Raw genomic sequence first — 14,522 nt, 5'->3', positions numbered from 1 at the left:
AGTCACCTGCCCAAATATCTCCTTATGTGGTTCGGTGTCAATTTTGTCTGATTACACTCCTGTGAAGCGCCTTGGGACATTTTACTACATTAAAGACGCTATATAAATGCAGGTTGTTGCTAAACTGCCCCACATATACAATCTGTTGTTTTTGCTTGTTTATAATTTGCAGTTCTTGACAGATTTCCTTGAAAACTGCTTCACAGAATACAGATGGGAACAGCACAGCAGGAAAGCTGAAGACCTGTTAGTCAGTGGGTAGGAAGTAAGTTCATATAGTGGCTCATCCCCCTTCAACCTACTGTAAGCATCTAACAGTGGTCACACTGGTCAACAGAACAGTTGTTATTTTTAGCAAATAGTGAACTAAAGTTTTCATAACTGGAATAAGTACACAAAGATACTTATAAGTAAAAATCGATTTCCATTCTAGGTGCTCATGCTAAGCGCATCTATCTATATATATAATTTGCCTCTCTGTTTGTCTGTCTGTCTGTCTGCTATACACTCAAAAGTTTTACAGCGTACCTACACGCATGCTATATCAAAAGAAAGCTTATCATTAGGGGAGTCTAATAGGCTTATTTACTTTTTGGTCAGACAAAAATTGTTCGGACAGTATACAAAAAAGTTTCAAAAAACGGCAAAATTCCACTCATTAGCGTTGAGTGACGTGATGGTTGACCAATCGTCCAGGGGATAGCGTTAAGTGACGTGATGGTTGACCAATCGTACAGGGGATAGCGTTGAGTGACGTGATGGTTGACCAATCGGTGCATCACGGGGGGGGGGGGGGGGGGTTCATTGTATGTGTCGGCAGGCCATCCTACAGGAGATAGTGTTGAGTGACGTGATGGTTGACCAATCGGTGCGTCACGGGGGGGCGTTTCATTGCGTGTGTGGGCGGGCCTAATCCTTCTGAGCTGAGGTGAGTAGCCGCCATCTTGATTCCTAACTATTGATTTATTGTTCCCACTTTCTGTGTGTTTATTTTGAAATATAGATTTCCAATAAAAAAAAAGTTGCTTTTAAAAGAAAAAAAAATCCTTTTGCAAAGGGGACTCGGGCTTTCCCCCCCTCGGCGGTGGATGAGCTGCCTGCAGGCCTCGAAGCCTCGGCCTCTCCTCGCCAGCCACGCCCGAACTAGGCACCGCCTGTCCCGCTGGGCCCGATTCCAAACCAGCGGCCCGCGATCGCCGCCATCTTGGTAAAGGCTGGCGTGGCGGGGCTGAACCGAGCGTTGCCATCGCCACCATCTTGGTAAAGGCTGGCGGGAGACAGCGAGCGCGTGAATGTCGGCGGCAGCCCGGAGCGGGACCCGAGAGTCGGGCCGGGCCTCACGCGCTAGGCCGCGCACCGGCTGGCCCTGAGGTGCTGATCCGCACACGGGGGCTTCGGCTCACCGCGTCCGGGCTCGGAGGAAAGTGAGAGAGAGGGGGAGGGAGGGAGAGAGAGAGGGGGAGGGAGGGAGAGGAAATCAGGAAGAGACAGGGGGAGGGAGAGGACAGGGGGAGGGAGGGAGGGGAGAGGAGAGGGGGAGGGAGGGAGAGGAGAGGGGGAGGGAGGGCGAGGAGAGGGGGAGGGAGGGAGAGGAGACGGGGAGGGAGGGTGAGGAGACGGGGAGGGAGGGTGGAGGAGACGGGGAGGGAGGGTGGAGGAGACGGGGAGGGAGGGTGGAGGAGACGGGGAGGGAGGGTGGAGGAGACGGGGAGGGAGGGTGGAGGAGACGGGGAGGGAGGGAGAGGAGAGGGGAGGGAGGGAGAGAGAGTAAAGCAGGGAGAGACAGGGGGAGGGAGAGAGACAGGGTGAGGGAGGGAAAGAGTGAGGGGGTGGGAGAGGGAGGGAGAGCTCGCCTTCTTCCTTCCTTCTTTCCTTCGCAGGGGTCCATCAGGCCAGGCCTGAGGCGCTCCTTCCCCCCCCCTCTCTCCAGGCTAATCCCGAACTAAATCCAGCAGTCTCTCTCTCTTTCCCCCCCATCTCTCTCTTCTCCCCCCAGTCTCTCTCTCTCTCCCTCCCCCTCTCTCTTTCCCTCCCCCTCTCTCCCCCCCAGTCTCTCTCTCTCTTCTCCCCCAGTCGCTCTCTCCCCCCCAGTCGCTCTCTCTCTCTCCCCCCAGTCGCTCTCTCTCTCTCTCCCCCAGTCGCTCTCTCCCCCCTTCCCCCCAGTCGCTCTCTCCCCCCCTTCCCCCCCGTCGCTCTCTCCCCCCCTTCCCCCCAGTCGCTCTCTCTCTCCCCCTTCCCCCCAGTCGCTCTCTCTCCCCCCTTGTCGCTCTCTCCCCCCCTTCCCCGCCAGTCGCTCTCTCCCCCCCGTCGCTCTCTCTCCCCGTCGCTCTCTCTCCCCCTTCCCCCCAGTCGCTCTCTCCCCCCCTTCCCCCCAGTCGCTCTCTCTCCCCCTTCCCCCCAGTCGCTCTCTCTCCCCCTTCCCCCCAGTCGCTCTCTCTCCCCCTTCCCCCCAGTCGCTCTCTCTCCCCCTTCCCCCAGTCGCTCTCTCTCCCCCTTCCCCCCAGTCGCTCTCTCTCCCCCTTCCCCCCAGTCGCTCTCTCTCCCCCTTCCCCCCAGTCGCTCTCTCTCCCCTTTCCCCCCCAGTCGCTCTCTCTCCCCCCCAGTCTCTCTCTTCTTCCCCCAGTCTCTCTCTTCCAACAACAACATGCCCTCAAAAAACCCTCGGCACCGCCGGGCACTCCAGCTAGTAGTAAATGTAACAGGAAGAGCTGCCGTGGACCCGATTGACCTGAAGTGTTTGGAGTGCGGCCAGAATGCCTCCCTGGGAGTGTTTCTGTAGAAGAGCGCTCACTGCTCCATCTAGCATTGTTCAGCATTTTGTTCACTGTCGGTTAGAGTTTTGTTAAAAATACCAGTGGATGCATCTCGGGAATTTACCCTGACAGGTGTACAGACTAAAGAGATGGCTAACCTTCCTCCCTCTCTGCTCCAAAGGAGGGCTGTCTGGCAGCATCAGCTTCAGAAACTCCTCTTTGGTGAAGGTTTGCTGGGGTTTACTGACAGGGCTCAGGTCCTGCGCCGAAGCCTGATGTTGGCTGGAACCAGATATTTCTGTAACATCACCATACAGCCTCCTAGAGACAGAAAAGATGGCGTGAGTATTTGGCGAATTACAGCATTTAAACTCAGCTTCATATTTGGGACCGGTGATTGCAGTTTTGAACGATGTCACACACAAATACAAGTACAGTGATCGGTCAAGTGAAAGTCAAACTTTGAGCATTCAATAAATGAATGAATGATGAGGCGATTACACTGCCCACAATTCCCCAAAACACAAACATTAAAAGGAGCATTTATTTCACTGTTAAGTCCAGCATTTTTGTTGTACATTAGGGATACTTTTTAAACATATATATCATTGTCTATTTTTAGTTAACTGTCTGTTGTTCTTTCCCCCGCTTTACCTGTACCATACACCACTTACTAACTGAGAAGGCACTGCTCCCATTCTTAATCCTGGGGGGAGAGAAGGGGGGGGGGGTCAGAGACACAGGTCAGTGTGAGGTGACTGACCCCGGGGGACACATTGTGAGGTGAATGGCCTGGGGCGGGATGGGAGCCGGAGGCACTGGACAGTGCGATGTGAATGACCCCTAGGGAGGGGGGCGGAGACACAGGACCCACCCTTGGGGTAACTCATGCAGTGATCTCGCTCACCCACCCGATGCACCTCCCATGGCGAAACAGAGCGCCATGGCAGAATCCCCACTACGGTGATGGGCTGGCAACAGTTTCCAGCAAGTCCACACGATTGTGCCTTGCACCAAAAAGTGGGACAGAATCACAGATTGCATCGGTAGATACCCTAGCATCTCATGCAATAAGACAAAGAATTTGTCACCGTGAACTAGTGACTCTGCATATTTCAAATCACACAGACTTCACATACGTACAAATACAAGGGATGAATTTGGAAAGAAAAGTAGAAATAAATCCATTGTACGGGCCATAGGTTATTTCCAGTATACACACAATAAGTATACAAATTATTAGCTGGTTATATTTATAGTTTTGATAGAAAATACGGTCCCATAACGTTAATTTCTTTTAAAAACATTTCAATATTCTGTAGAATATTCCTCTTTATAGTTTTTCCGTTCTACGTAAAGGGCACACTGAAATTATTCTGTGCTTAGGTAGGAGTGTGGATGCTTAACATGCCTGTATTAAATTACTTTGTCTGGTATTCGAACACATTTAAAATGCTGGACTGAGGAACTTAATACAAATGCCGTTAGCCAGAACTCTCTATAGCCAGCTTTTATTCATCACCTTTTCATAATCAGCAACTGGGGAGCCTTGCAATTTAGCACATCAAAAAAACTCCAACTTCTTTCTTGGGACAGCAAATTTTAATTAAATACAAATGTGTTAAGCACTCACATGCTAATCTTTGCACAGCACAACCTTAAGGGCTCAGTTTTAAGAAGTCACTCTACACTGGTGATAAATTTGGGTGTGTGGAAAATTGCTTATAAAATTTACTGGCAGTTCTCCTGGTGAAGGGTTACTTTAAACATATGTTGAATCACTTATAATTGCAAACTATTGCTCCTATATATTATTCAGAGAACGGTTTTGTCAGCTACACACCGAGGCTTTAAAATCTATAATGACTTTATACGGTCTACAATGAATACAAAGTAAAATAACAGACATTTCCCCAGAACTTGATTTACCTCAGTATTTTACATTTACAAAAACCTAGAATAGGAAATTAAATGCTTTTAAAATACTCCTGTTGCATTTATGGGTATTTAGTATTTTGAACAGTTAGATACACCATGTGTGCAATTAATATCTGCAATAACGTCTTTAAAAAAATGTATAAATGTACACTTTCATAAATAAAATACATCTGCAAGTATATGCCTAAAGGTACTGGCCTCAAAATATATCGGTGAATGCACAGTTAAGAGTACAATGACTTCATAAAATACACAGGAGGATGGTATATCTTGAAGATCCAACAAATGTTTACAAAAATGTCCACAAGCAGAAACATTTTTAAAAATACATTAATTTTAGAGAATGTTGTGGTTGTTTTCAAATCTCCAGAACCACTAGATTCTTGTCACTGGGCTCAGTGTTGCCACCAGTGTTCAGGTTTCTTGCCTTTTCCAAGAACAGCTTACATTCATGTAGCCTCTTTAACTTGGTAAATGTCTTGAGTTGCTCCACAGAGGAGAACTGGATGCTCAGCAGAAGAAAAGTTTGGGGGGAGGCAACAGAAAGTATAGTCGAAAAGTTAAGTTTTTAAGGAGGCTTTTACGGTGAAAGCAAGGATGATGTGGATGAAGGATTTAACACTGATGACGGAGTAGGAGGAGGGAGGGAATGCACAGGAGTCCAGAGTTAGAGGATTAAAAGTAACATGTCTGGACATAGGGCTGGAAGAAGTTGCCAAGATAGAGTGCACGGGGCCATTTTTGTGCTGTGAGTCTATACGCACCAAGAAATGAATTGAAAATGGGGAAAGGTCAGTGTGTAACCTACAACACTTAGTTCTTTCTCCACCTCCAACTTTTTGGTTTTTTAAAAATGGGACAAATTCCTTACATTCTTATTACAACACATTGACGTTAAAACCAAATCTCAAAGTAAAACATGAACTGGTCAGGGAATTGCTTGAAGCTGCCATAAAGGTGAAATAAATAAAATCACATCAGGGCAGGTCAGGCTGCACTCTAAAATACAAGAAACATGAAATATTCTTGGGCTGTGACCATTTTGCAAGATCAGCTAAAATAAAACTACAGAAACAGCAGAGGTGGTGAAGATAACCTTCCTTCCTCTCACCCAGGAAACCCATATGATTGTAGAGATTTGGTGTTGGTTGCAGATGAGGAGATGCAGGGCTGTATGTTTGACAGAATGGATCATATTAAACCTGTGGCAAAGGCACAAGTTCTACACTATGAGTGTCTGCCAGAAACTGGAAACTTTCACAATTGGATAGTGACAAAGTGTAACAAAACGAGTGAGTCTGACAAGTGTGACCAAGGAAGACACGTCAAGAGTGTTGGTGCAAATAAAGCGGTACAATCGATAGTCAGGCTTAACTTCTTAATCTCACTCTTGCAATGCTGTCGGTGCAATGTTGCATTCTCTCCAATCAGGAAACTTTACATCTTGATCAGACATCAACATTTTAAAATAAGTCTGCCTTTGCCATCAGTTCAATGGGACTTATTTCAGTGGTACAATACTGGAGTGTAATGCATTTATTATTCACACATAATGCATGTGCCATTATGGGAATTCATCCAGTAAAGATCAGGGAGAGAATATTAATCAGCGAGTCAGTCACATTGTGCCAATCTCCGAATGGATGAGGGGGGGGACTTGGGAAGAGGACCCCGGTGAATCAGGGACTAGTACATAGAATGGGGAGGAAATAACATTTGGAATGAGACAAGAGAGGAAATAATTTGCACCATTCTGCACTGGTTTTCAAACTAAATGGAATCTAAATAAGCTTTCTCCGTTTCCCTACCACCACATTTAATCACAATCTTATTCATCTTTTTGACATAGGAATAGGAGGAGGTCATTGAGCCCCTTGAGCCTGTTCCGCCATTCAATTAGATCACTGCTGATCTGTATCTCAACTTCATTTACCCACCTTTGCTCCATATCCTCGATATCCTTACCTAATAAAAATCTATTAATCTTAGTCTTGAAAATTTGAATTGACCCCCTAGGGCCCAGGAGAGCGCGAGACCTCGGCAGATTCAAAAGGTGAGTGGGAGCCCAGGAGAGCATGAGACCTCGGCAGATTCAAAAGGTGAGCGGGAGCCCAGGAGACTGCGAGACCATGGCAGTTTCAAAAGCAGAGCGGGGCTCAGGAGACTGCGAGACCTCGGCAGATTCAAAAGGTGAGCAGGGCCCAGGAGACCTCGGCAGATTCAAAAGGTGAGCGGGGCCCAGGAGAGCGCGAGACCTCGGCAGTTTCAAAAGGAGAGCGGGGCCCAGGAGAGGCGATTCTGTAAGGAAACAGGGCGGGAGATTCTGTGCGGAAACAGGGCGGGAGATTCTGTGAGGAAACAGGGCGGGAGATTCTGTGAGGAAACAGGGCGGGAGATTCTGTGAGGAAACAGGGCGGGAGATTCTGTGAGGAAACAGGGCGGGAGATTCTGTGAGGAAACAGGGTGGGAGATTCTGTGAGGAAACAGGGCGGGAGATTCTGTGCGGAAACAGGGCGGGAGATTCTGTGCGGAAACAGGGCGGGAGATTCTGTGCGGAAACAGGGCGGGAGATTCTGTGAGGAAACAGGGCGGGAGATTCTGTGAGGAAACAGGGCGGGAGATTCTGTGAGGAAACAGGGCGGGAGATTGTGAGGAAACAGGGCGGGAGATTCTGTGAGGAAACAGGGCGGGAGATTCTGTGAGGAAACAGGGCGGGAGATTCTGTGAGGAAACAGGGCGGGAGATTCTGTGAGGAAACAGGGCGGGAGATTCTGTGAGGAAACAGGGCGGGAGATTCTGTGAGGAAACAGGGCGGGAGATTCTGTGAGGAAACAGGGCGGGAGATTCTGTGAGGAAACAGGGCGGGAGATTCTGTGAGGAAACAGGGCGGTGGCAGCAGCGGGAGCGGCGGACCTGCGAGGGAGCAGCAGCTGTGGGAGAAAATAAAGGTCGGTGATTTTCAGGCCCAGTCGAGCAGCCGCAGAATTCGAGAGTGATGTCACATGACAGAAAGTAACGCCGGCGCAGGGGAAGAAGCTGATTGGTGAGTAGTGGGTGAGTGCTTTTTTTTTCTTCAATTTTAAGTTTATTTCTTTTAAGGTAGTTCATAGTTAAGGTAGTTCAGGAGAGCAAGAATCCAAGAGTTTAAATTTGAGGTAAGAGGTTTTTTAATTAAAAGTATGGCAGGGGACCTCAGTCCTGTGCGTTGCTTGGTCTGCAGCATGTGGGAATTCCTAGACGCTTCTTGCAGTCAGGATGACCACATGTGCAGTAAGTGCCAACGGTTTGGCCAACTTGAGATCCAGTTTTTGTTGTGTCCGTGTGTTGATAGAGACACTGAAGACAGGAGTTGGTTTCACAGGTGTTTACTAAATATAGTCTGGAGGGGAACTAACTGATACAACACAATATACAGGCTTATATAGCCCGAGTGGCCATTACCGGCATTACAGTACACCTGGGGCTCTTAAAGGCACATACACTACAATTCCTCCCCTTTTAGCCAACCAGTACATAATATTTTAAGTAATCATTAATTACATGTTACAAGAAAAATAATTTACACATTGCTGTAGTTAATTAATTATAAGTCAGTCTCTCTGGAGGCTTCCTGACTCGGTCCGGATAATGCCTCGGTGGTGTAGTAGTTTCTGGTGGTGTAGTAGGTTCTTTTGGCAAGGCTGATTCAGCTTGAATGCCAGTGTCGGGTTCATTGGGTTCCAGTATCACCGGATCGGAGGTAGATATGGGTATCTCTACTTCATCATTAGGCGTATAGAGTTGTGGTGTAGGTTGTCCCTTTTTGGATGACTCTATGATTTGGTCAGCATGGCGCCTTATTATGCTTTCTCCGATGTCCACGGTATACATCAGCGGTCCTAGTCGTGTGCAGATAGTTCCAGGCTGCCATTTCTCGGTACGGTAGTCCCGGGCCAAAACTTGTTGGCCTATCTGGAAGGTTCTAGTTGGCCTTTCATTCATGCCTTGAAATTGCCGGTTCTCCACGTCCCTTCTGATGTTTGGCTTGATCAAATCCAGCTGGCATCTTAGGCTTCTATTGAAGAACATCATGGCGGGAGTTTGGTTTGTAACCATATGTGTTGCATTCCTGTACGCGAACAAGAAGTTATCCACCTTGTGCTGAAGTTTTAGGTCTTCATTACCCATGGCCTTTATGGCCTTCTTGAAGGTCTGGACAAACCTTTCAGCCAATCCATTGGTGGCGGGATGGTATGGGGCGGACGTGTAGTGCTTAACCCCATTGTTTTTTAAGAACTTCCTGAATTCTTCGGACACAAATTGCGGTCCATTATCAGAACAGATCTGTTCCGGCAGCCCATTCCTGGCAAATATGGTCCTTAATACTGTGATGGTTTTTTCCGTGGTGGTGGAGGACATCTTTGGCAATTACATTATGTAATTTGAGACAGCTTAGTCTCTTGTTTTTGGAGTCGCTATCGCTCTTCTGGTCTTCGGAGCTACTGTCCGTCATCATTTGTACCTTTCTGTACTTTCCTTTATTGATTTTTTTTTTTCCTGTCCGTGGATTTTTTTTGTCCAGATCGGCATACCCGTGCAATGTGTCCAATCTTTCCGCATTGCCTGCATGCTTTGTCCTTGAACCAGCAGTCCCTCTGGTCATGGGTGGATCTGCCGCAGCGATAACATCTCTCGAAACCCTGTGTGTCATTTCATGGGTGCCGAAGTCCTGTGTCTTTTGTTGCATCTCTGCAGCTCCTCTTGCGGCCGCTTCGTATGATACAGCCATACTGAAAGCCTTGTCCAGTGTTAAATCTTTTTCAGAAAGCAGCCTTTTCTGTGTTCCTTCACTTAGGAGACCGTAGACGAATTTGTCTCGAAGATAATCTGCTAGTCCTGCCCCGAATTGGCAGTGTTTTGATAGCTTTCTTAATTCGGTGAGGTAATCAGCGTTACTTTCATTCTTGTGTTGATTTCTCTTGAAGAATTTGAATCGTTCCGCTATCAGCAGCGGTGTTGGGTTTAAGTGCTCCTGTAGGGTATCAACAATTTCTTTAAAATTCTTGTCCTTTGGTTTGGCTGGAGTGATTACATTTCGTAACAGCCCGTATGTCTTTGCGCCCATTAGATTTAGCAGTACTGAAGCTTTTTTTTCATCTTCTATTCCATTTGCGGTGCAATATACCTCCACTCTTTCCACATATGTGGTCCAATCCTCTATCTCGTTATCAAAAGCATCAATATTGCCAGACTTAGGCATCCTAGAAAAAAAATGGCGCTTCCCGCGCTTCTCTTTCTTTTCTGCAGAAAAGATATGGCGCTTCCCGTGCTTCTGCTGCCGATGACAACGCTGTTTCCCGCGGTTTCCGTTCTTTTTATTTATTTATTTACAGTTGGAGACTCGTTCCCGCCGGACTCTCTCTCTAGGTCTGAACGCCGACCTGCTTGCAGCGCCGGCCGTCTCCCGAGTGCTCCCTCTCCGTCTGTTACTGCTTGCCTCTGCTTTCGCTGCTTGGCCTAGCTGCAGAGCCAGCCGCTGGAGCCCCAGCCCGACACCCAGGAAGGATTATTGCAGTACCTGCCACCAGCTTGGCTAGCTGGTGAAACCACAGCTTTGTCTTTTTCTTGATTTTTCTTCAACTTTGGACGCCAGAGGAATCGATGTCCTTGAGGTGATGCCGAATTGCAGGTAAGTCCGTTTCCAATTCGTCGCCACTGTTGTGTCCGTGTGTTGATAGAGACACTGAAGACAGGAGTTGGTTTCACAGGTGTTTACTGAACAAAGTCTGGAGGGGAACTAACTGATACAACACAATATACAGGGTTATATAGCCCGAGTGGCCATTACCGGCATTACAGTACACTGGGGCTCTTAAAGGCACATACACTACAGTTTTCGGAGCTCGAGCGTCAGCTGGAGGCACTGTGGTATATCCGTGAGGCTGAGAGTTACGTGGATAGCATGTTTTTAGACATGGTCACTCCGCAGCTTAAGAAAGTGCAGTCAGAGAGGGAATGGGAGACCACCAGTCAGAAGGGGGGGCAGGCAGGTAGTCAGGAAAGCCCCAGAGTGCATCTCACTCAACAACCATTTTTCTGTGTTGGAAAACGGTGAAAGTGACTGTTCCTCTGGGGAGTGCAGCCAGAGCCAAGTTCACGGCACTGTGGGTGGCTCAGCTGCACAAGGGGGCAGGGGTAAGAGTGGAAGGGCAATAGTGGTAGGAGACTCAATAGTGAGGGGTGCAGACAGGCGTTTCTGCGGCCGCAGACGTGACTCCAAGATGGTATGTTGCCTCCCTGGTGCCAGGGTCAAGGATGTCACTGAATGGCTGCAGGGCATTCTGAAGGGGGAGGGCGAACAGTCAGAGGTCGTGGTTCACATTGGTACCAACAACATAAGTAGAAAGAGGGATGAGATCCTGCAACAAGAATTTAGGGAACTAGGTAGCAGATTAAAAAGCAGGACCTCAGAGGTTGTAATCTCTGGATTACTCCCAATGCCACGTGCTAGTGAGTATAGGAATAGGAGGATAGAGCAGATGAATGCGTGGCTAAAGAGTTGGTGCAGGAGGGAGGGTTTTAGTTTCCTGGATCACTGGGTCTGTTTCTGGGTGGGACCTGTACAAGTCGGACGTGTTGCACCCGAACCGGAACGGGACCAACATCCTTGTGGGGAGGTTTTCTAGTGCTGTTGGGGGCGGGGGGGGGTTTAAACTAACTTGGCAGGGGGATGGGATACAGAGTGGAGCTATAGTAGGGGGTGATGCACAGCCAAATATACAGGAAAAAACAAGTCAGTCTGGAAGGCAGAGCAAATATGTAACGGCACAAGGGAGTATGGCAAGGCTGGATGGCATTTATTTTAATGCAAGGAGTCTTGCGAGTAAGGCAGATGAATTGAAGGTGTTGATGACCACATGGGAGTATGATATTGTTGCTATCACAGAGACATGGTTGAGGGAGGGGCAGGACTGGCAGCTCAATATTCCGGGGTATAGAATCTTCAGGCGAGACAGAGGGGGGTGTAAAAGAGGAGGGGGTGTTGCAATATTAATCAAGGAGTCAATTACTGCAGTAAGGAGGGTTGATATCTTAGCAGATTCCTCTAATGAGGCCATATGGGTAGAACTTAAAAACAAAAAGGGGGCAAGCACTTTGCTGGGAGTGTACTATAGGCCCCCAAACAGTCAGGGGAAGATCATGTCTAATCAATTTGATTAAATTTTGAGAGGGGGTGACTAGGTGTGTGGATGAGGGTAGTGCAGTTGATGTAGTCTACATGGACTTCAGTAAGGCTTTTGACAAAGTCCCACATGGGAGACTGGTCAAGAAGGCAGGAGCCCATGGGATCCAGGGCAATTTGGCACATTGGATCGAAAATTGGCTTAGTGGCAGGAGGCAGAGGGTGGTGGGCGAAGTTTGTTTTTGTGACTGGAAGCCTGTGTCCAGTGGTGTACTGCTGGGATCGGTGCTGGGTCCCTTGCTGTTTGTGGTTTACATTAATGATTTGGATGTGAATGTAGGAGGTCTGATCAGTAAGTTCGCAGATGACACAAAAATTGGTGGAGTGGTAAATAGCGAGGAGGGAAGCCTCAGGCTACAGGACGATATAGACGGGTTGGTCAGATGGACAGAACAGTGGCAAATGGAATTTAACCCTGAAAAGTGTGAGGTGATGCATTTTGGGAGGACTAACAAGGCAAGGGCATACACAATGAATGGTAGGATCCTAGGAAAGACAGAGGATCAGAGGGACCTTGGTGTGCATGTACATAGATCCCTGAAGGCAGCAGGACAGGTAGATAAGGTGGTTAAGAAGGCATATGGGATACTTATATTTTATGCCACGGCTAATGAAGGCAAGAGCAGGGAGGTTGTGATGGAGCTGTACAAAACGCTAGTTGGAATACGGTGTGCAGTTCTGGTCGCCACACTATAGGAAGGATGTGATTGCATTGGAGAGGGTGCAGAGGAGATTCACCAGGATGTTACCTGGGCTGGAGTGTTTCAGCTATGAAGAGAGACTGGACAGGCTGGGGTTGTTTTTCTTAGAGCAGAGAAGGCTGAGGGGGGACCTGATTGAGTTGTACAAAATTATGAGGGGCATAGATAGAGTAGATTGAAAGGAACTTTTCCCCTTAGTAGAGGGGTCAATAACCAGGGAGCATAGTTTCAAGGTAAAAGGCAGGAGGTTTAGAAGAGATTTGAGGGAAAACTTTTTCACCCAGAGGGTGGTTGGAATCTGGAACTCACTGCCTGAAAGGGTGGTAGAGGCAGGAACCCTCACAACATTCAAGAAGCATTTGGATGAGCACTTAAAACACCATAGCATACAAGGCTACGGACCAAGTGCTGGAAAATGGGATTAGAATAGACAGGGCTTGATGGCCGGCGCAGTCACGATGGGCCAAAGGGCCTCTTTCTGTGCTGTATAACTCTATCTGTGACTATGAGCATCCACAGCCTTTTGGTTGTGGGGGGGGGGGGGGGGCGAAAGAGTTCCAGGTTTCCACTGCCCTTTGCATGTAAAGGTGCTTCCTGATTTCACTCCTAAATGTCCTTGGTCTAATATTAAGATTATGCCTCCTTGTTCTCGTTTCCTCCACCAGCGGAAATAGTTTCTCTGTATTTCTGCCATCTTGCTTTAGATACACTTTTATAACGATCGTAAAATCGGGCCTTACAGTCAAAGAATCTTTCACAGCTCCACGGTCAAGGGAATGCAAACCGACATCACAATATCATTCACCGACCACCGTTAATGACTGTCTCATTAAACTGTCTGGTAAAATTAATTTAAAAAAAAAATTCGTTCATGCGATGCGGGCGTCACTGGCAAGGCCAGTATTTATTGCTCATCCCGAGTTGTCCTTCAGAAGGTGGTGGTGAGCCGCCTCTTTGAACCGATGCAGTCCGTGTGGTGAAGGTACTCCCACAGTGCGGTTAGGGAGGGAGTTCCAGGATTTTGACCCAGCGACGATGAAGGAACGGTAATATACTTCCAAGTCAGGATGGCGTGAGGTTGGAGAGGAACCTGGAGGTGGTGGTGTTCCCATGCACCTGCTGCCCTTGTCCTTCTAGGTGGTAGAGGTCGGGGTTTGGGAGGTGCTGCCGAAGAAGCCTTGGCGAGTTGCTGCAGTGCATCTTGTAGTTGGTACACACTGCAGCCACAGTACGCCGGTGGTGGAGGGAGTGAACGTTTAAGGTGGTGGATGGGGCGCCAATCAAGCAGGCTGCTTTGTCCTGCATGGTGTCAAGTTTCTTGAGTGTGTTGTTGGAGCTGCACTCATCCAGGCAAGTGGAGAGTATTCCATCACACTCCTGACTTGTGCCTTGTAGATGGTGGAAAGGCTTTGGGGAGTCAGGAGGCAAGACACTCGCCACAGAATAACTAGCCTCTGACCTGCTCTTGTTGCCACAGTAGTTATGTGGCTGGTCCAGTTAAGTTTCTGGTCAATGGTGACCCCCAGGGTGTTGATGGAAGGGGATTCGGCGATGGTAATGTTGTTGATTGTCAAGGGGTGGTGGTTAGAATCTCGCATGTAGGAGATAATCATTGCCTGGCACTTGTGTGGTGCGAATGTTACCTGCCACTTATCAGCCCAAGCCTGAACGTTGTCCAGGTATTGTTGCATGCGTACATGGACTGCTTCATTATCTGAGCAGTTGTGAATGGCACTGAACACTGTGCAGTCATCAGCAAACATCCCCATTTCTGACCTTATGTTGGAGGGAAGGCCATTGATGAAGCAGCTGAAGATTGTTGGGCCTGGGACACTGCCCTGAGGAACTCCTGCAGCGATGTCCTGGGGCTGTGATGATTGACCTTCAACCACCACAATTACCTTCCTT

At 48.2% G+C, this 14,522-nt stretch overlaps 1 protein-coding gene across 4 annotated transcripts in view; it reads right to left on the bottom strand.

Moving 5' to 3' along the window:
• sipa1l2a (signal-induced proliferation-associated 1like 2, genome duplicate a) overlaps positions 1–14,522 on the bottom strand; it is a 547,440-nt gene that overhangs the window by 106,075 nt on the left and 426,843 nt on the right. For all 4 annotated transcript variants that reach the window (XM_085996661.1, XM_085996664.1, XM_085996662.1 and 1 more), the window contains one exon: positions 2,912–3,074. In XM_085996661.1, the coding sequence (XP_085852787.1) occupies positions 2,912–3,074 (163 nt within the window). The remainder of the gene's footprint in view (positions 1–2,911; positions 3,075–14,522) is intronic.

Source organism: Somniosus microcephalus, chromosome 9 (genome assembly GCF_052327205.1).
Source record: "Somniosus microcephalus isolate GS21.2 chromosome 9, FLI_Smic_1.0, whole genome shotgun sequence".
NCBI classification, from domain to species: Eukaryota; Metazoa; Chordata; class Chondrichthyes; order Squaliformes; family Somniosidae; genus Somniosus; species Somniosus microcephalus.
Note: the sequence above shows the minus strand (reverse complement) of the source record. Positions and strands in the feature narration are given on the sequence as shown.